This window comes from Triticum aestivum, chromosome 5B, assembly GCF_018294505.1.
Source record: "Triticum aestivum cultivar Chinese Spring chromosome 5B, IWGSC CS RefSeq v2.1, whole genome shotgun sequence".
Lineage (NCBI taxonomy): Eukaryota > Viridiplantae > Streptophyta > Magnoliopsida > Poales > Poaceae > Triticum > Triticum aestivum.
The window spans coordinates 566,573,226-566,594,626 of NC_057807.1; the positions used below are offsets into that span (position 1 = coordinate 566,573,226).

Sequence of the window (21,401 nt, forward strand, 5' to 3'; positions counted from 1 at the left end):
GCAGCCACCCACACCGAGACAACCTACAGAAGGCGCCACATCATGCAGCAACCCACACTGGGATGACTTACAGAAGGCGCCACACCGTGCATCCACCCACGCCGGGACAACTTACAGAAGGCGCCACACCATGCATCCACCCACGCCAGGACAACTTACCGAAGGCGGCACACCGTGCATCCACCCACGCTGGGATGGCCAAAGATAGAGATAGATAGATAAACGTTCACACACTGATACATCAATGTCATTTCTACATTATGGTATAAGTTAAGATTATGAATTTACGGCGGATATTGCGGTTCCATCTATATTGAACAAACAACTCACTGAGCCTCTTTCCAGCTCACACTCGGCGTCACTTGCAGTGAACGGAAACGTTCACCCACTGCTTAATAACGCCTTTACGCGCACTGGAACAACATACAAAAGGTGCCACATCGTGCAGCCACCCACACCGGGACAACCCACAGAAGGTGTCATACCGTGCAGCCACCCCGCGTTGGGACAATGTACAGAAGGCGCCACACCGTGCAGCCACCCACACCGGGACAACCCATGGAAGGTGTCATACCGTGCAACCACCCCGCGCCGAGACAATGTACAGAAGGCGCCACACCGTGCAGCCACCCACACCGGGACAACCCACGGAAGGTGTCATACCGTGCAGCCACCCCACGCTAGGATAATATACAGAAGACGCCACACCGTGCAGCCACCCACACCGGGACAACCCACGGAAGGTGTCATACCGTGCAGCCGCCCCACGCTAGGATAATATACAGAAGACGCCACACCGTGCAGCCACCCACACCGGGACAACCCACAGAAGGTGTCATACCGTGCAGCCACCCTGCGTTGGGACAATGTACAGAAGGCGCCACACTGTGCAGCCACCCACACCGGGACAACCTATAGAAGGCGCTACGCCGCGTAGCCACCCGCACCGTGATGGCCTAGAGATAGAGATAGACGGAGAAACACTTGCGGACGAACACATCAATGGCAAATCATCCACGGCAGATCCGTATTGTGATATGAGTGGAGATTATGAATTTATGGCGGATATTGCGGTTCCGTGTATTCATATATTAAACAAACAACTGAGTGAGCCAGATATATCTCTTTCCAGCTCATGCTCGGCGTCACTCGCAGTGAACGGAAACTTTCACGCACCGCTTAGTTACGCCTTTAGCGGTCCGTCAGCAGGCCAGGAAATAGCCAGTTGTCCAATGGCCGCTACACCCGCACTAGCGTGAACTCCTCCCAAAGGCGTTACAAATTCACATTACCAAAAGTTACGCCATATATCACGCCGCTATCGATACCATCATCACGACGCAAAAAATTAATGCATGAACGTATATCTTCCTCCACCGCATTTTTGATTAATCGCGTAGAACCAGAAGGCGGTTCGCCGGCACCAGTCCGCCCGCACAGAAGGCGCCGCACCGCGCAGCCGGGCACCCGGATGGCCCGCAGACAGGGAGGGAGGGAGTGAGGGAGAAACAAACGCTCACGAGCGCGGGCAGGGAAGACGAAGATAGATAGAGAACGTTGGCGGGCGGGGCCCAGGCGGGGGGGCACAGTGGCGTCTGACACAGCTCACGCCTTTGACGAAACGGCAGCCCCGGGAACCCAACCCCACCCCCGGAAACGGACTAAAATAAAAGAATCGGCAGGGAGCTGAGGGAGAAAAGGCCGGGACAGGGCAAAAGTCCATACGCAGGACAGGGACGGGCGCGATGGACGGCCCGGATCCCCCCTCCCCCTCGGCGGCCCCGCCCCCGCAGCCCGAGGAGGCATACGAGAGAAGAAAAACGAAAGAGGGGCGCAAAAGCGATAGAGCACTGCGCCCCCGCTGGCCCCCGCCCCCGCCCCCGTTCCGCTTGTTTATTTATTTTCCTCACTCCCTGCCTCGGACTAGCACTCGACTGCTGCTCCTCCCTGCTCTGCTCCTCGCCTCTCCGTCCTCTCTGCCCGCTGTCCCAGCCACCTCTCCCCTCCCCTCCGCCCGAGCGGTGGTGGCGAGTGGCGACGCCCGCCTGCGACATCCCGCGAGGTTTGCGGTCCCTGCTTCTCCGTTCTGTTCCTGTTCTTGCTGCCGGTAGGATCGTGCTCGTGCCCGGCGATTCGGGCGCGGCGTTTCCGCTTCATGGGTGGATCGACGGGGATGCTCGGGCGGGCGGGCGGTGGTTCTTGCTTCTTTGTCACCCGGGGTGGCGGATTCCGCGCCGGATTTTTCGAGGCTTTTGCTCGGGGGAGCGGAGCGGGGGTGGTGGCGCGGTCACGGGCGGGTCGGTAGGCCTTTTTTCTGTTCTTGTATTGTAGGCTCAGGTGCTTCCCTCCCTGGATTGTCCGGCGGCGTAGTTTTGGTAGCGATTAAGGCCGCCCGAAATGCCGAGTCCCACGCCCGCGTGCCCAATTCTGGCCTGCCGGGTCGGGGTATGATGGCGGAGAATCTCCTGCATCCGGCGGCTGCTGTTTCTTCCCAGGCCTCGGATGAAATCCATGGCGGTGGCAGTGCTCTTTATGGGGGGCGGAATGATTACAGCCATCGGCATATGTATATCTACGCATGCCTCTCCTGCGTTTTTCCACTGTGCAAAGCATATCCTCGTGCCGTGACGCCTGTTTTAGATATTTATTTCCCTGGAGAATCTTCTACCCGAGTCCAATTATTGCAGCGCAGGTGTTGAATCCTTTTTGATTCGAGATGCGTGTGTTCGAGCCGAGGGCTGAACAAGTTGTTGATTTGTGCGTGCGTGCGTGTGTGTGTGCAGGTAGGGGGAGGGAGTGAGCGATGGATGGCATGGTGGAATCCAACAGGGAGGCGGTGCAGAGCTGCCACAAGGTGCTGGACCTCCTCTCCAACCCCCATGGCCAGCTCGTCCCCCACAAGGACCTCCTGGAGGCCACGGGCGCCGCCGTCGCCAAGTTCGGCTCCCTAGCTTCCAAGATCGGCAACGGCAATGGTGGACGACAAGGCCATGCTAGGTTCAGACAAAGGATCAAGAAGCCCATGCCTCTCTTCGACAGCAACCTCTTCCGGGACAGCCCCGCGTCGGCTGCGGCTGCCGATGCTGCTGCTGCAGCACCACCCAAGACATCCAGTCCTGGCCCGAGCACCAGCCTCCAGCTGTTTCCGAGGTACCAGCAGATGGAGGCCTCCTCCTCCAAGGACCCTGTCAGGATCCCAGCAGCCCAGTTCCCCCAGAGGATGGTTGTGGAGAACCCGTCGGTCGGTTCGAACGGCCCGGCTCGCGGGCCGCCGCTCCACCTCGTCCAGCCGGTGTCTGTTGCGCCACCGGCGGGGACGCCGGCACCGGCATTGCCGGCGGCGCATCTCCATTTCATCCAGCAGCAGCAGAGCTACCAGAGGTTCCAGCTCATGCATCAGATGAAGCTGCAGAGCGAGATGATGAAGAGGGGCGGCCATGGTGATCATCAGGGTGGCAGCACTGGTGCTGGCAAGGGTGTCAACCTCAAGTTTGATGGCTCTAACTGTACGGGGTCATCCTCCCGTTCGTTCCTGACATCTCTGAGCATGGAGGGGAGCATGGCGAGCTTGGACGGCAGCCGCTCCAGCCGTCCCTTCCAGCTAGTTAGTGGCTCGCAGACGTCGAGCACCCCGGAGATGGGCCTCATGCAGCAGAGGAGGAGGTGTATCGGCAAGGAGGATGGGAGTGGACGCTGTGCAACTGGGAGCAGGTGTCACTGTGCAAAGAAAAGGTTGGAATTCATTGTGATAAATTGATATATCTGACCACTGGTATTATGGTATTTCTTATGTTCTCTAAATAAACCGTCCTTTGTATGCAATTACAGGAAACTAAGGATAAGGAGGTCTATCAAAGTCCCTGCAATCAGCAATAAGGTGGCCGACATCCCGGCTGATGAATTCTCGTGGCGGAAGTATGGCCAGAAGCCAATAAAGGGATCCCCGCATCCTAGGTATACCAAAATACTTGAATCTTTTTTATCCCTTTAAATACATTTGTCTAAGTATATAGTTGCATTGCACATGATGTCTGCGCTTGCTCTTTACTGGCTTTGTCATTTTGTTATGTTAGGAAACAAGTAACAGGTGGTTTAATTTTGTTTTGTTCAGAGTTAGAGCTTCCTTTTGCCCTTTTTTGTGTGTAAAACTAAGTGTATACCCATATCACTGGATGCATGATCTTCCAAAAAGTTTTCATCCACATGATTTTGGGTAATTTAAAAAGTTATAGTCCTGAATTAATGGGGTGACAATTCTAACTTTTCTAAGGCTAGATTTTATCCCACATCTGTTTAGGTAATAGATGCCGCTTATAGCAAAGTGAGGTTCAGATATCCTTTCCAAAAGGATTGCTTTTGTTTTCAATCAAGTCAGTGTAGTTTCATTCTCAAGTTTGCTATAAGCATACATGCAGTTAAAAGGAAACCTGTTCTAATTCTGGTAGTATGCCCATTGCAATCCAAGAAAGGTTACAGCTGACATCCTCTTCCCAGCACACTTCACCTGCTTTGTTCTTTCTTCAAACAGGCCACTTAAGAATGTACGTGTGTGCATCATTGTGTTGCAGGGGTTACTACAAGTGTAGCAGCGTGAGGGGCTGCCCGGCGAGGAAGCATGTCGAGAGGTGCGTCGACGACCCCGCGATGTTGATCGTTACCTACGAGGGCGATCACAACCACAACCGAGCTGCGGCGGCCCAGCCACAGCCAGCCTGACCTTTCGGGCCTCCATCGTCGTCGCAGACCGCTCTCGTTCGATAGCCGCCGATTCTAGAAGAAGAGATTAAAAAAAGAAGATTGGAGAAAAGAAGAAGAAGAAGAAGAGACTAGTCTGTACATACTTTTCTGTTCCTAACTGCTGAGGAGGGGGTGGGGGAGGATGGTGATTCAGCTCTTTCAGGAGAATCCATGGCGAAAGGGATTTGTTGCGTAGATTGTCGATTTAGTGGTGTTTCTCATCAATCAAACTCATAAATTTTGTAGAATTTTCCCCTCTTTTTTTTTTTTTTTTTTTTGCCCCTGTTGTCTCTGTGTCTGTTGGTCCTTAGGACTGTCCTGTGCTGTGCTGTGTAAGATTGAGCTGCAGTTATATGTCGGGGGTTGGTGTTACTGTAACCGTGCAAGGGGGTTGGAGAAGGCAGTGCCTGTTAAAGTTGCGACACCTAGGAACAAAATGTACCCCTCGTCTTTCGGTCAATTGGATTGGTGGATCGCCTGATACCTTTGACATGGGTTCCTGTTTGGCACAAGTGCTGTTTCCCTGGTGTCACTGCAGCTCTTTTGTTCTCAAGCATTTCATTTTGATGTGTACCCCTTTCTTGTTTTCTTGCATGCATGAATCGTCTGTGCTTCTTGGTACTAACAGTGCAAGGAAACTTGGTACTATATTTTTTCCGCTTGTGTAAATACATACATTCAATGCACTACCGCACAAGGTTATAATATAATATAATAAGTAATATAAGGAGCCGTCTATTTATCGGGTACTCCCTCCGTAAAAGAATATAAACGCGTTTAGATTACTACTTTAACATGTTTCATCAAAGGTCATTAGATCTTCATCCTACGGCTGAAAATAGACCGGGCACTATACAACTTCAAACTTCAACTTCTTTGTCCTCATCCAGCCGATGCCAACCCAGACCTAACCGCACGCCTCTGCCTCGCCGCCCAAACCTCCCCCCATTGCCATGCTGGGAAATTTCACCAGAAACTTCGGCAGCATAACGTGTGGAGAAGAATCACAACATGCACAACGCCAGCATAATGTTAATCAAATGGTTGATTAACATTTTTGTATACATGATCAATACAATTCATCATTTCTTAATACATGGTCAATATTTTTATATACACATTTAACATTTTTAAATGATTGATTAACATTTTTCAAATACTTGTTCAACAACTTTTTCAAATTCTTGATCAATATTTTTATATACATAATCAATATTTTTTGAAATACTTGTTCAACATTTTTCAAATAGTGGTTCAACATTTTCTATTTGGATTGCTTCATTAACATTTTTATATACATGGTCAATATTTTTTTAAATATTTGTTCAACGTTTTGAAATAATTTTTCAATATTTTGCAAATACAAAGTATAATAATAAAATACAAAAATTAATCAAAAAATAAATCAGAAAACATTAAAAAACGAGGAAAACGAGGCTCTGGCCTCTCGCGCGCCTGGGCCGGCCCAACGCGCCCTCCCCTTCAGCGAGCATTCCCTCGCTCTCGCAGAAAGCGAGAAATAGGGGCGCCTGAGCAAACACACAGGTTAGCGCTCCCTCAGGCGCGTAGTGGGTTGGCCCATTTTGGTTGTCTAATTCATTTTTTTCTCAAAAAAATGCGTGCTATTTTAACAGAGGCTTGGAGCTATTGTTTTCAAAGACAATCTAAAATAATTTGTGCATAAATTCTAAAAAAGGTTCACAATTTCAGAAAATGATTTGCATTTTTTTAAAATGTTCCTAATTTTAAAACGTTCGAAACTTTAGAAAATGTTTGTGACTTTGTAAAAGGTTTCAAACGTCAAAAATTGTTCATTAACGAAAAATAATCCCAAATCTTAAGAAATTCCACGGAATAAAAACAGTTCTATGGATTTAATTATTTTTCCCAAAAATTCTATAAATTTTAGAACTTCACAAAAGTGATATTCTTTTTAAAACCCAAAGGCTCTGAATTTGAAAATCAAAAATGCAAAACCACCAAAAAAAACTAGTAAAAAGATAAAATCAGTTGGGGCATGGTGAACCTTTCCCAAATCAGCGAAAAAACACCTAAAAAGGCATAAATGGACCGTCCCAATGCGATATAGCTTGCGAAGTGCTCGGGGGAATTTGTTTGTTATGCAATAACGAGAATAAAATAGGAAACAACCAGATAAGCAGGGGAGCAACTAATCAAAGGTTCCCGCAGAGGTCACTTTCTAGGCCCTGGGAGCACGCCAAGTGGTGCGCCCATACGCAACCACGTGTAGCATGCTGGGCGCACCCTTGGGATTTCAATTTTGATGCACATGTTTTTTGTTCTTTTGAGGGTTGTATGGTTTTTAGGTTTTTGCTTGGTTTTTCCTAGGTTTTGGTGATATTTTTTTAAAGCTGTGCTTTTTCATGAGAAGCATAGTTGTACTTTCTGAAAAGGGAAAAAGCACAACTTGTACTTACACGAGAAGTATAATTGTACTTCTCAAAAAGGGAAAACAAAGTTCTGCTTCCACGAGAAGTCCAGGCACTGCTTCAACGAAAAGCACATTTGTGCTTTCTGAAGAGAAAAAAGCACAAATGTACTTCCTCAAAAAAGGCAAAAGCACAGCCTGTGCTTCCATGAACTGTGCTTTCCTAAAATGGGAAGTATAGTCTGTGCTTCCGCGAAAAGCACAATTGTGTTTCCGGGTTTAGTAATATTTTTCCTTATGGTTTTTCGATATTTTTCTAGTTTCATTTTTTTCTGGGTTTTTCATCAAAAAAGTTTGTCAAAACCAATTAATATAGGATCTTGTTTTCAAGATTCTGACACGAAAAATTCCTTGATGATAACTACTCATGATTTGGACGCACGATTCAAGATATAAACCACTTTGAGAAAATGAATCTACGAAAAAGGTAAAATCTCCCAGGTTGCGAGAGGTGGCGCACATGCGATGCGCCACTTATCAGCACAAGAGAATGTGAGAGTGTCTTTTGCCATGGGTACCTCTTTATTAGTGATTTCTGGCAAGCAGTTGATTTCATTTGTAGCATCTCGGCCATTGGGGCCTTATTTATTAAGCAAGTAGAACCTAGTATTTACCTTCTTAGTTAAAGTATGGATGGATTTGAATGGGCCAAGGTGATTGCCTTTTGGGATTTCATACCTCCCAGTTCTTAAGTGGGAGGAGGGCTGCCCATCGGGCTATTCTACTTGGGACTCTTTATCGGATTTGGGGCGGGGTTAAGATCCGCCATAAGAAGTTATATTCAAATGACATTTTGATAGTTTCGTAATGTTATGTTTTGGACATGTAAAAATACAAACTTTTTTATAACATATCTGGAACAATGGTGATAAGTGAGTTTCAAATGCAACATATTATGAAAATTGTAGTACTACACTAGGGACAATAATATGCATGGCATTCATACATAATGGTCTATTGTACCATTTATGCACGTATAATTTGGTGTAGCTGAAAATGGGATGGTACATGATCAAGTCTTCCCATACACACCTCTAATAGAGGAATTCCCAATGGGATTGCGAGGAACATAGCCCCAGTAGCATCCCAATGTGGAAGGGAAGCCACCATCATATGAGGGAAATACAAATGGACAGGCCGCTAGCATAGCAGGAGTAAACTAAAACATATCTTTTGTATTATTTTAAAGAAAATGCAGATCTTTCGAATTATTAAAAAAAATTAATAAAATATAAAAAATTATTACATATATTTTCTAGTTTTGAATTTTTCATACAATTTTGTTTTATTTCATTTATACCCCTTGCCATCCCGATGTGGGAGGGAAGCTGCCACCGCCTGGGGGGCTACAAACATGCGTGGAGAAAATTTTACCTTTTATATTTTAAGGAAATGCATGTACTTTAAATAGTTGAAAATATTGTAATAAAGTGCTAAATTTAAAATATTATACTCCCTCTGATACAGATTAATTCTCATTGATTTACTACAATGCTTTTTCCAAAAAAGTATAGGTTGTACTAAATGGGAGTAGATTTATTTAATCTTTTGAAATTTATTCATGCAATTTGGAAGCTTTTGTCATGTATAGTATGTCAAATAGTATGCACGGTACAAGAGAAAAATATTATATAAACCACCAAAAAATGTGTAATTTATTTAGGGTACTAATTTGCAAATATCTAAGTATGCCAAAATAAACATCCATACCTATTTAAAAAACATTGACGATAGAAATTTTGCAAAAAAAGAAACAAGAAAATGGAAAAGGTGAATAAAAAACCTATTAAATGAGGCATTTAAGACAAGGTATTTAGCACTAACGCATGACACATTATTTATCGATTTTAAGAAGTGAATATTGGGTTGGCCGTTTTGGCTTTGGGGAGCATATGCTTCTGGATAAATAGCAAATTAAATAAATAGTAAATAAAATCTAAAATTTCCGAATTCTTTGTAGATATTCTTGTTAGTGTAGTAAGCTTGTTTGACAAATTTCATGAGAAACAGGATATCAGTGCTTTGATGGTGGAAAAAATGTGTAACAATTGGAGGTAACATTTGGTGTTCGTCTTGTTTTCTTTTTTCTTTTGCATAGGTCAAAATATTTAATCTTTGCCCCTAAAAATTTGCAGGTAGCATTTGACTGAAAATGAACGCATCTAAGTTTTTCAGATTTTTTTTAAACATTTGTAAAATGCATTTTTTATGTGCAGGAGCATAGGCTCCCAAGAGCCAAATTGGGTTTCCAGTTAATCCTCGTCCTTAAATGTAATAAATATACGATGGGTGCTGCTTGATCCCCCTTGTTTATGGCAATTTATGAATTTCAGGAAGTATCACATATATTTAGCATTGCTATTTTCACTCCTTATTAAATGAGCTGTATTAATATTAAACATAGGGCCTTGATCTATCACATTACCACCATATTATAGATATACAGTAATTCATACACAGTATCGGACCCGACATATATAACCACTGCTGTCTTGATCATGTCTACAGGAGCCTACACAAATGTAAAGGCAACGTGCATGGTAGTGGCTAATATTTAAATGTCGCCAATTATAGAAAGATTTCAATAATTATACGCACATTCTATAACTCATAAATCTGTTGTTTAAGAAAATATTTGTATAATTATAATTATTCATAATAAAAATTAAAAATATGTATATGGATATTAAATCAGGGCTAATATTTAAATTATATAGGAAAATGGTTTTGTACTCTTGAGAGTACGTATTCCCACTACTCATATACTCCCTCCGTCCGGAAATACTTATCATCAAAATGAATAAAAGGGGATGTATCTAGATGTATTTTAGTTCTAGATACATCCTTTTTTGTCCATTTTGATGACAAGTATTTTCGGACGGAGGGAGTACCACATAGACGAATCTTGTATAACTTTTTATTACTTTTAATATATTTCATCAGTAATTACTACATACCCCAAAGTAAGTTTCATAAAAAATTCATGTGAGTCTACATATTTTTAAAGGTTTACGTATATACTGATTTGTTCAGACGTGAAAAAGTATATTACAAAAACTATGTCACAAATGATATTTTTTCCATAAAACTTGCATTGAGGTATCTTATAATATTTAATGAAGTATATTGAGAATGATAAAGAGATATAATCAATGAGTATATGAGGTATATTGAAGATGAAAGTACATACCCGCATGAGTACATTCATAACCTGGCTATTCTTCACCCCCCTCTATTTTAATATTATGTACAAGAATTTCACGTCTCGTAAATTTTGTCTTATTTCATATGTAAAAAAAGAATGTAAAAAATATAATCACCATAAAAATATTTTATGTTGTGTAAAATTATAAACGTAAAATATAATGTAAAATATGCATAAAATGTAATTTCTCTGGTCTTATGAGGTGGTTTTTTTCTTATGCTAAATTTTAATTAGTGAATCAATATGAATGTAACTATTTTTATTCTAAAGATAATTTATTTATGAAACGATCATAAAATTACCTCAATTGAGAAATAAATTATTCTTTCCCCTGGGTGATGAATATCGGATGTTTCCTACTACCGGGTGTAGTTACTCCTACTTTTGGTTCGTACGTTCTAGGTAGTATCTATCATATTGGAGTGTATGTACGTGTAATATGTAGTGTATAAGAATATTTAGGTAGTATATATACTACTTTTTTGCTAGTATGTACCATATTTTTAGCATACTCTATTTTAGTATAAATATGTACATATTTGACAAATGCAACAAAAACTATGGCCTCACACGCATTTTTTTCATATAACCCACTTTGGAGTATCTTAGATATAGTATATGAACACACTAAAAATAATAAAGTAGTATATATACCACATGGTAGTATATGAGATATGGGTGTAAACTACATCCAGTAGTAGGATGTTTATAGTAACCCTAAACTAAGTGTGAGTGTAGAATAACTTATCCTACACCTCAGTAACAGTACATACAAAATATAGTAAAACACTGTGCAAAATATAGTAATTTTTGTAAAAATGTACTAAATTACAAACTTGTGTAGTGAAAAAATATTTTCTGGATCACTACATTTTTATACACTGTTTGACTAGATTTTGTATATAGGGTTACTAGGGCTTGTAGAATAAGCTATTCTATACTCATGCTTAGAATAGTGTTACCATATATATAAGTCATGAGTGAAAAATTATACATTAGTGAATGTTCATAAATTGTTAGTAAATGTTTATATTTAGTATTTTGTAGAACCTAATAATATAAATAGCACAAGTGTATAAAGTTTATCATATTCATTGAGCATTTTAAATATTTGTACTTACTAAATAGTTTTTAATATAATCTATGAGTGTATAAAATGTTTTTATTTACGAATTAACCATATCATTTTTATTTATATATTTATAACACACGAATATTAGAACATTATTTTTATTCCTTACAAACGAATTACAAATATTTTTAAAAACAATTTTGCTAAAGTACATCTAGATGTGCCAAAAGTATTGCACATCTAAGTCCTATGTTATTGATCTTAGACGGAGATTCATGTGCGTATTTGTTTTCTTATTTACGATTGGTGAGTCACTTGGATGTGCAATAACTTACATCTAGATGTGCCTTGGATAGACCCTTTTTAAAAACTACGCATGCAAAATGGGCCGCGGGAACTGCAGCTCTCTTATGCCCAGCGAGTGTGTTGATTGTTATTCATTTAGCGTTCGTATCTGTTTTGGATGTAATGTAGTTTTGCCATCTGTGGCCAGTAGTAGCAGTGTTTTCCGACGAGCTTTTGGTCTCGCGTTCGAATCCCCGGTTTGTACTGATGACATGTGGGAGCCCTGTGTTAGGGTCTTTTCCAATAAAAATAATTATTTTGAGTTTCCTTTGCAAAATAACATGACACACGCCTCATCCACACTGGCACATCTCATCACCATTGTTTTCATATCAAACACAATTTACATCGTATATGCACGCCCGAGGTAAGTTCTGTTTAATGTATACCACAAGTTTTAGTATTAAAGTGACTTTTCTAGCAAAATTTCACCACCGGTGATGTAATTGACTATCATTAGTTCTACAAAGGGCAATGCTTCTTGTCAGACTATAGCAAAGGGTCAAGCTAGAAACGAGATCCTATGGGTCATTCTGTAACATGGTGTCATTCCCAAAATTAACAGTTATTAAACTAAATTTAGTGAAGGATTTAAAAAATCGCCGGTGTCAGTTGACACCAATGCTTATACTGGAGCTTCGACCCCTAAGCTAATAAGTGCAAAGCAGATGAAGACTAGTGTTGGTTTATCCGATGATGAACAAAAGCTTGATAACCTTAATCGAGCAAGAAACAATATGTAAAGTATTTAATAGCATCAGATTGAAGTGTCAATTCTATGATCTGGCACATGGAGTGTGTAAACCAGTTAGACTGATGATCCCAGCATCATTTGTTTCTTTAAATCATGATTTGGCACATCAAGTCGCATTGATAACTTGTTGCGACATGCTCCACATGAAAAGATTTTAAAGCTAGATATGTCAGGGGAACATTCCAAAGAATATTGTGAAGGAACAATTTGGTGTGCGGAAAGTAATTAAGCTTGTAGTAACAGTATGCTCTTTGTTCACAAATCCATAATTAAATTAAGAATCTACATTATAGTCTAGCCTTGTTTTAAAGATGTCATCAGTAGGAACATTGTGTGTCAAATCATGTTTGTAGTACAGATATTCATAAGCCATCAAAAGGAACACTGTGATCCTGCTTGGTTTGATGTTAATTTTTTACATGCCAATATTTTTTATTTGCAAAAATGATTCAGATATGCTATCAAAGTTCAACGAAAGTACAAAGCACATCAAAGATAATATAAAGTGACCACTACTGCCGTCAGAACTAGCCGCCAACGCATCATTGTCGCTGCTTCTATACTGGAGCCAACTTGACCTTGGCGATGACAACCGGGAAGTCTTTGTGCAAGTGCCCCGTAGTCGTCGTTGTTGAACCACTGAATAGATCTGAAGCACCTGACACCAAAATCTCACCACATGAGGAGAAACCATAACCTCACCGTTCCAAGGAAACAACAGGAATCTATGACAGAGCTCCGCCGACTACGTCTAGGTGGACGAACTCGATGAGGATTAGAGCCTGGAAGAAAAACTCAAAGAAGAAGCGTCGCCATCCATCCGAGTGCATCACCTGCGAGGACTAGAAAAATCCTAACCTAAACTACTAACCGAAGCGGAGACATTGGGATTCCCCTCCCCGCCACCGGTCGCCTGAGCGGCATGCAGAGGGTAGGCGTATCCACGGGCTCGCGGGCAAAGCCTGGAGGGAAGAGTTTACCCTAGTTGCCATGGATAGGGGAGGGGAAATAAGGTGAATCTAGAAGACATGTCCCTTTTACATGCCAATATTTGGCACTGCCCCAAATATTGGCTACTAATTGACTGGTTGGAAGACAGAGTACCCAACTTTGTATAGAGTTATTACTATTTTTGCAAGTCTTGCTATTGCAGAAAATTTGAAGGCAAACCAAACATACCACATACGCTTACTTGATGAAGTGGAAGCAGCTTGCCAAACATGCATAGCTAGAATTTACCAATTTCTAAATTTGAATTTTTTGATTGGTAGGGCCCGCATAAACGCATACCCCCTCTTCCAAAAATTATGACATCCATTCTCCCAATTGGGGAGATGGTAGAACAACATGCTCACCAAATGCAATTTGAGTCGTGGATCTAGGCCATGACCCTTCATGATCAGTCGGAAGCCCCGTCCAGGTAGGGGTATGCTGCATTAGTGACCTATGTGCTCGTTATAAACACTTGCTTTATCACCGCCACCTCCTCTCACCAGCGAGGTGGTACTAAACCAAGCCAGAGGGTCATCGAGTAGAAAACATATCTTTTGTATTTTAAGAAAATGTAGATCTTTTGAATTGTTAAAACACTTTAATAAAATATTAAAAATGTATTACATATATTTTTATTATTGTTTTTTTTCATATATACCCATTGCCATCCCGATGTGGGAGGGATGCTGCCACCACCTGAGGGGCAACAGACATGGCGAAGAATTTTTACCTTTTGTATTTTAAGAAAATGCATGTATTTTAAATAGCTGAACATCATAATAAAATACTAAATTTAAAATATTATACTTCCGCTGATCCATATTAATTGTCATTGATTTAATACAGTATTTTCTCGTAAAAAAGTTACAAGTTGCACTAAATGGGAGTAGACTTATTTCCTAGTTTTAAAATTTATTCATACAATTTGGAAAATTTTGTCATGTATAGTATATCAAACAGTATGCACAGTACAAGAGAAAAATATTATGTAAACCACAAAAAAATGTGTAATTTCTTTACATCACTAATTTGAAAATATCTATGTATATCAAAACAAACATCCGTAACTATTTTATAAACATCCACGATAGAAATTTGGGAAAAAAGAAACAAGAAAATGGAAAATCTGAACAAAAAGACCTGTTAAACGAGGCATTTAGGACTGAGTATTTAGCAGGAACACATGGCACATTATTTATCGATTTTAAGAGGTGAATATTTGGTTCGCCGTTTGAACATTTGCTCCTGGAGAATAGCAAATTGAAAAAAAATAGTAAATAAAATTTAAACTTTCTGATTTCTTTGTAGATACTATTGTTAGTGTAATAAGCATGCTTGACAAATATCACGAGAAACATGATAGCAGTGCTTTGTTGGTGAAAAAAAATGTGTAATAATTGTAGGTAGCATTTGGTGTTCTTCTAGCGTTATTCTTTTGCACAGGTCAAAATATTTAAGCTCCTCCCCCCCCCCCCCCCAAAAAAAAATACAGGTAGCATTTGACTATGACAAAGAACACATCTATTTTTTTCAGGTTTTTTTAAACATTTGTAAAATGCGTTTTTTCATGCGCAGGAGCATATGCTCCCGAGAGCCGAATTGAATTTCCAGTTAATCTTTGTCTTTAAATGTAAGAAATACAGGATGGGTGCTGCTCGACCTCCCTTATTTATGGAGATTTATGAACTTCAAGACGCATCACATATATTTAGCATTGCTATTTTCCACTCCTTATTAAATGAGTTGTATTGCTATTTTGATCTCTCACATTACCACCATATTATATATACGTATGCTCTCCTCACGCATATAACACAAAAAAGCATCAAGCACCAGCAATACATACACAATATCGGCCCGGCACACATAACCTGCTTGAGAAGCTGAGATCGATGAGGGCCTTAATGGGCAAGCTCCTCGCCGTCGCCACTGCCCTCGGCGCCGTGTTGATCATGTCAACCAGAGCCTACGCGAACCTGGAGGCGACGTGCATGGCGGCGTCCGCCAAGGACACGCGCTTCAACTACAGCTTCTGCGTGAAGGCACTGTCGGCAGCGGCACAAACCGGGAATGGCGCGCGGGAGCTCGCCAAGGCCACGGCGGAGATGGGCGCCAAGTTGGCCGCCGCCACGGAGGCCAAGGCCAGGGCGAGGCTGGAGGATCCGCGCACGGAGCGCAAGGCGTACGATCCCTACCAGACGTGCTACTACATCTACCAGCGTGCGAGCAACTTGTTCTTGTTTGCTGAGCACTTGATCGACAAGAACGCCTACGCCGACGCCAAGAGTGCAGCTCGGGACGTACCCTCGGCCGTGGGCGACTGCGATCGGTACTTCCACGAAGCCGGGCTGGGGGCCCCGTTCTTGGAGCAGAGCGCAAAGTGTGAGCAGTTGGGGATCATATGCGGGGCCATCACCGACCTTTTGTGATTTTCGATGTGGATCTGGGGCGTAGAAAGAAACCAATCTATTGAGTAATAATAAAGGGTAATTAATGATTTAATAATTTGATGTAGGGAGGTTATTCAGTTTCGTTCCTGCTGCCTCCACGCCTTGAAATCCTTATACATTGTCGTTAGTTCTGCAAATAAGGACAACGCTTCTTGTCGGACTATAGCAAAGCAAAGGATGAAGCTGGAAGAGAGATCATATGGCTCAGTTCTATAGCATGGTATCATTCCCGAAAATTAATACTCCCTCTGTCTCAAAATATAAAAACGTTTTTAACACTACATTAGTATCAAAAACGTTCTTATATTATGAGACGGAGGGAATAGTGATTAAACTAAATTTAATGAGGGATATTATAAAATCGCCGGTGTCAGTTGACACCGGTGCCTATACTGGAGCTTCGTCCCCTATAGCTAATAAGTGCAGAGCAGATGAAGATTAATATTGGTTTATCCGATGAAGAACAAATGCTTGATAAATTTAATCGAGCAAAAAAATAATATGTAAAGTAATTAATAGCATCATATTGTAGTGTTAGTTACTCTCTTCGTCTAGGTGAGTAAGTCGTCTTAGGTTGTGCACCGTGACCAAGAAGGAGGGGAAAACGGGAGACATTAATGTTTAGTTGCTAATTAATAGCATTGCATGCAATGAACTAACCACTGCATGTCGTGTTTGGTAGTCTCAAGTCATTAAAAGCATGCGCACCCCTTGTCTCTTATTGGTTGATATGTGAAGAAACAAGAAACGAGGTAGAAGTTAATGCACCGTGCCTTAGTATTTTGGGATTATTTGGTTTTCGTAAGATGACTTACACACCTAGACGGAGGGAGTATGTGATCTGGCTCATAGAGTGTGTAAACCAGTTAGACCTATGATCCCGAGATCTGTTGTTTCTTTAAATCATGATTTGCCTCGTCAAGTCACATTGACAACTTATTGCGACACGCTCCACATGAAAAGTTTTTAAAGCTAGATATACCGGGGGAACATTCCAAAGATACTGTGAAGAAACAATTTAGTGTGTGGAAATTAATTAAGCTTGCAGTACTCTGTTCACAAACCCATAATTAAATTGAGAATCTGTATTATAGTCTAGCCTTGTTTTGAAGATGTCATCACTAGGAGCATTGTGTGTCAAATCATGTTTGTAGTACAAATATTCATAAGCCATCAAAAAGAACATTGTGATCCTGCTTGGTTTGATGTTAAATTTTTACATGCCAATATTTGGCATTGACCCAATATTGCCTACTAATTGACTAGTTGCAAAATTGAGTACCCAGCTTATTATTATTTTTGCAAGTCTTGCCATTGCAAAACTTTTGAAGGCAAACCAAACATACCACATACCCTTACTTGATGAAGTGGAAGCAGCTTGCCAAACATGCATAGCTTCAATTTACCAATATCTAAATTTGAATTTTCTAGATTGATAGGGGTTGCACATACGCATACCCCCTCTAGCAATCCATTCTCCCAATTGAGGAGATGGTAGAACAACACACTCACCAAGTGAAGTGTGAGCCGTTGATCTAGGCCACAACCTTTCTTGATCAGTCGTAAGCCCCGTCTAGATAGGGGTATGCTGCAGCGTTGACCTATATGCTAGTTATACTAGTTTACATACACGTGCAATGCACGTCTTAACATCATAGTGTGTCCTGACAAATGATCAAAGTAATTGAACATTGTGTATTGACGAACTTAAGGGCAATCCCATTTAGGTTTTTGGTGAAAGAGATTTGAATTAATGTAAATAAACAAATATAAGCTATTCCATGCCAGAAGAAATGTAGCCCCTTTGCACTTGCAGACTTGCTTTTTCTTTAGGGGACTTGCAAACTTGCTGCAGCTCAAAAGGTACGTGGCCATGAGGCCCATGAGACATGCATGGGCCTTTTTTGGGGGAACGAAGGTTGGATGGTTCCAGAACACGATAGAGGCAACTGAAGCTACTGTTCACTGCGAATCCCTCAGCTCTAAGCCGTTAGATTTATGAGATTAATAGTTAGAATTGATACTCTGAGTTGGATTCAAAATTGGTACACTATATAGGAGTATAGATACACTTGATTTATCACCCTCGCCTCCTCTTACTAGCGAGGTGGTACTAAACCAAGCCAGAGCGCCGTGGAGCGGAAAATCCTATCACTAATGCAGAATCGGGCTATTGTCCCCGCTCGTAAGGACCTTTAGTGCCGGTTCTGCAACCGTCACTAAAGGGTGGGGACTAAAGGTCCTCCCTCTTTAGTGTCGGTTCGTCACGAACCAGCACTAAAGGCCCACCACGTGGCACCAAAAATTATGATGTCCATTCTCCCAATTGGGAAGATGATAGAACAACACGCTCAACAAGTGCAATGTTTTGCCAGGTTCAGACAAAGGATCAAGAAGCCCATGCCTCTCTTTGATGGCAACCTCTTCCAGGAGAGCCCCGCATTGGCACAAAATAAGTACCAACAATACATACACGGTATTGGCTCCGCACACAAAACCGCTACTAGCTTGAAGAAGCTGAGATCGATGAGGGCCTTAATGACCAAGCTCCCCGTTGTCGCCACTGCCCTCGGCGCCGCCTTGATCATGTCAACCAGAGCCTATGCGAACCTGGAGGCGAGGTGCATGGCGGAGTTCGCCAAGGACACACGCTTCAACTACAGCTAGAAGGGTTTTTTGGAAGTAAATTGTTTTTCAGAATCCGCCCAATGGCCGCAATTTTTTTTGCACCAACTTCTCTGACCAATTCAAGGCATCATGCCAAGTTGTTTAAATTTTTGACAAGTTTTGCATTTTCTAGAGTTTTCTCGGTGAAGAAGGGCCAACTCAGTCTATCGAAGGTGCTCATAGGGGTAGGGTGTGCATGCGAGTGTGCATTCATAGAAACCATTGGATTTATAAAGGTAATGATCTAATAATTTGATGTATGGAGGTTATTTAGCTTTGATCTCTTGCCTTCACGCCATGAAATCCTTATACATTGTCATTAGTTGCAAAGAAGGACAAAGCTTCTAGTCATATTATAACAAATGGTGAAGCTAGAAAAGAGATCCTATGGTTCAGTTCTATAGCATGATGTCATTCCAAAAATTAACAATGATTAAACTAAATTTAGTGAAGGATTTTTAAAAAATTGCTAGTGCTAGTTGACACCAGTGCCTATACTGGAGCTTTGTCCCTTACAATTAATAAGTGCGGAGTAGATGAAGGGTAGTGTTGGTTTATGCTATGATGAACAACAACTTGACAAACTTAATCGAGCAAAAGAAAATCCCAACATCATATTGCAGTGTCAGTTCTGTGATCTGGCACATAGAATGTGTAAACCAGTTAGACCGACGATCCCAACATCCATTGTTTCTTTAATTCATGATTTGGCTCATCAATTCGTATTGATAACTTGTTGCAACATGCTCCACATGAAAAGTTTTTAAAGCTATATATATCATGAGAACATTCCAAAGAATATTGTGAAGAAACAATTTAGTGTGTGGAAAGTAGTTAGGCTTGTAGTAACAATATTCTCTCGTTTCACAAACCCATAATTAAGTTGACAATCTGCATTACAGTTTAGCCTTGTTTTGAAGATGTCCTCACTAGGAACATTGTGTGTCAAACCAAGTTTGTAGTACATTATTCATAGGCCATCAAAAGGAACATTGTGGTCTTGCTTGGTTTGATGTTAAATTTTGAAATGCCAATATTTGACATTGACCCAAATTGAGTGGTTGCATAACTGAGTACCCAACTTTGCATAGAGTTATTATTATTATTGCAACTCTTGCCATTGCAAAACTTTTGAAGGCAAGCAAAATGCACCACATATGCTTACTTGATGAAGTAGAACAACTTGCCAAACATGCATATCTACAATTTACCAATTTCTAAATTTGAATATTCTGGATTGGTAGGGGCCGCACAAGCGCATACCCCCTCTACCAAAAATTATGACGTCCATTCTCCCAATTGGGGAGATGGTAGAACAACATGCTCACCAAGTGCAATGTGAGCCGTTGATCTAGCCCATGACCCTTCTTGATCAGTCGTAAGCCCCATCCAGGTAGGTTGGTATGTTGCAGCGCTGCCCTATGTGCTAGTTATATGCACTTGCTCTACCACCCCCGCTTCGTCTCACAGGCGAGGTGGTACTAAACCGAGCCAGAGCACCGTGGAGCAGAAAATCTTATTCCAGCCTTTTTGGTGGCCCCATTTTGCCTGCATTGATGACCTAACACATGTGTGCGCTTTTTACTTATTTTCTTCTTCTTCTTGTTAATTTCCTCTTCATTTTTTCTCGTTAATATTCCATTTTCATTTATTTTTGTTCATGTTTCACCCTTTATTGTTTGGTATAATTGTTTTCAACTTTTATTTAATTTACATAATGTGCTTCATGCGGAGCCCTTGCTTCGATTGGCATTGAGTTTATCATCCATCCACATAGGGAGAAAGGCCAAGGGATGTGGCTTTGGGGCTCCCCGTAAGGTAATAGAATAGGTAGTTCAGGCACCATCATCCTTTTTGGTATAAATATGTTATTTTTTAAATGTAAGTAAAACATATGTAGATATACATGCCTATTTTTTAAAATTATATGATTTTTTCTTAAAATAAATAAACATATTGTATACAGGGACATTTTTTAATTGAGATGGATTTTATACGCACAAATTTTTCCTCTTTTTCATGCTATATTAATTTTAACATTTTTTTTGAAATTTTGCCAAGTAAAAATATATTTCCCTGAAATAAAAAACAATCAATGTGAAATACAATTGCCGACCTGTATGAGAGATGCAATTTTAAAACTCTTAGTTCATTTAGTTCAACTAAACGAATCCAAAAGTGATCTTAGTTTTGAAAATTCAGTTCATTTAGTTGACATAAGGAGGGTTATATGGTATCCCAAATGTTCCAAATTTGCAATAGCCCTCACGCAATAGCCCTTCATATTGGTACGTTTTTGGCTAATATGAAGCATATGCTTCATGCATCACATGATTCTCTCAATTATATGCGCATGTGATAGAAGTTAGTGCACCAAGCAAGAAATAACTGTAAAACAAAAACCACCGAGTACTGACGACAGAGTGATCGTCAAGATCGGAGCTACGATGCAACTCCTAGATTAATCGGCTAGGGGTTAAAACAATCTAATTACTCCACCCGTGTGACAAAGGATTTTACCCAGGTTCAGGCCAACATAGCGGTGTAACACCCTACTTCTGCTTTTCTGTTTTCTTCTACTAATGTTGCCAACTTATCCATTTATACTTCAAGGGCCTAGTTGACTTCCCTTGTGTCCCTACGTGACACTATGAACACGAATAATAGATATTTAATGAACACGACGACCGCAAGCCTTTTAAACTATACACACGTAGCCAACCATCATC

The 21,401-nt window shown here is 41.3% G+C and overlaps 1 protein-coding gene, 2 non-coding genes and 1 pseudogene across 3 annotated transcripts; 1 reads left to right on the forward strand and 3 right to left on the reverse strand.

Annotated features, from left to right (window-relative positions):
* Window positions 1-1,851: 1,851 nt before the first annotated feature.
* LOC123113261 (protein WRKY1) lies at window positions 1,852-5,229 on the forward strand. Its single transcript, XM_044534462.1, has 4 exons — window positions 1,852-2,062; window positions 2,784-3,732; window positions 3,829-3,954; window positions 4,569-5,229. The coding sequence occupies exons 2-4, from the start codon at window positions 2,804-2,806 to the stop codon at window positions 4,714-4,716; spliced, it is 1,203 nt and encodes a 400-aa protein (XP_044390397.1). The 5' UTR covers window positions 1,852-2,062; window positions 2,784-2,803; the 3' UTR covers window positions 4,717-5,229.
* Window positions 5,230-13,829: 8,600 nt separating this feature from the next.
* LOC123117955 (U1 spliceosomal RNA) lies at window positions 13,830-13,990 on the reverse strand. The gene has a single exon (XR_006457586.1). It is a non-coding gene; the product is annotated as a U1 spliceosomal RNA (small nuclear RNA).
* Window positions 13,991-17,440: 3,450 nt separating this feature from the next.
* Window positions 17,441-17,590, reverse strand: LOC123117958 (uncharacterized; annotated as a pseudogene).
* A 2,322-nt stretch (window positions 17,591-19,912) lies between these two features.
* LOC123117954 (U1 spliceosomal RNA) lies at window positions 19,913-20,073 on the reverse strand. The gene has a single exon (XR_006457585.1). It is a non-coding gene; the product is annotated as a U1 spliceosomal RNA (small nuclear RNA).
* Between the last annotated feature and the right edge of the window lie 1,328 nt (window positions 20,074-21,401).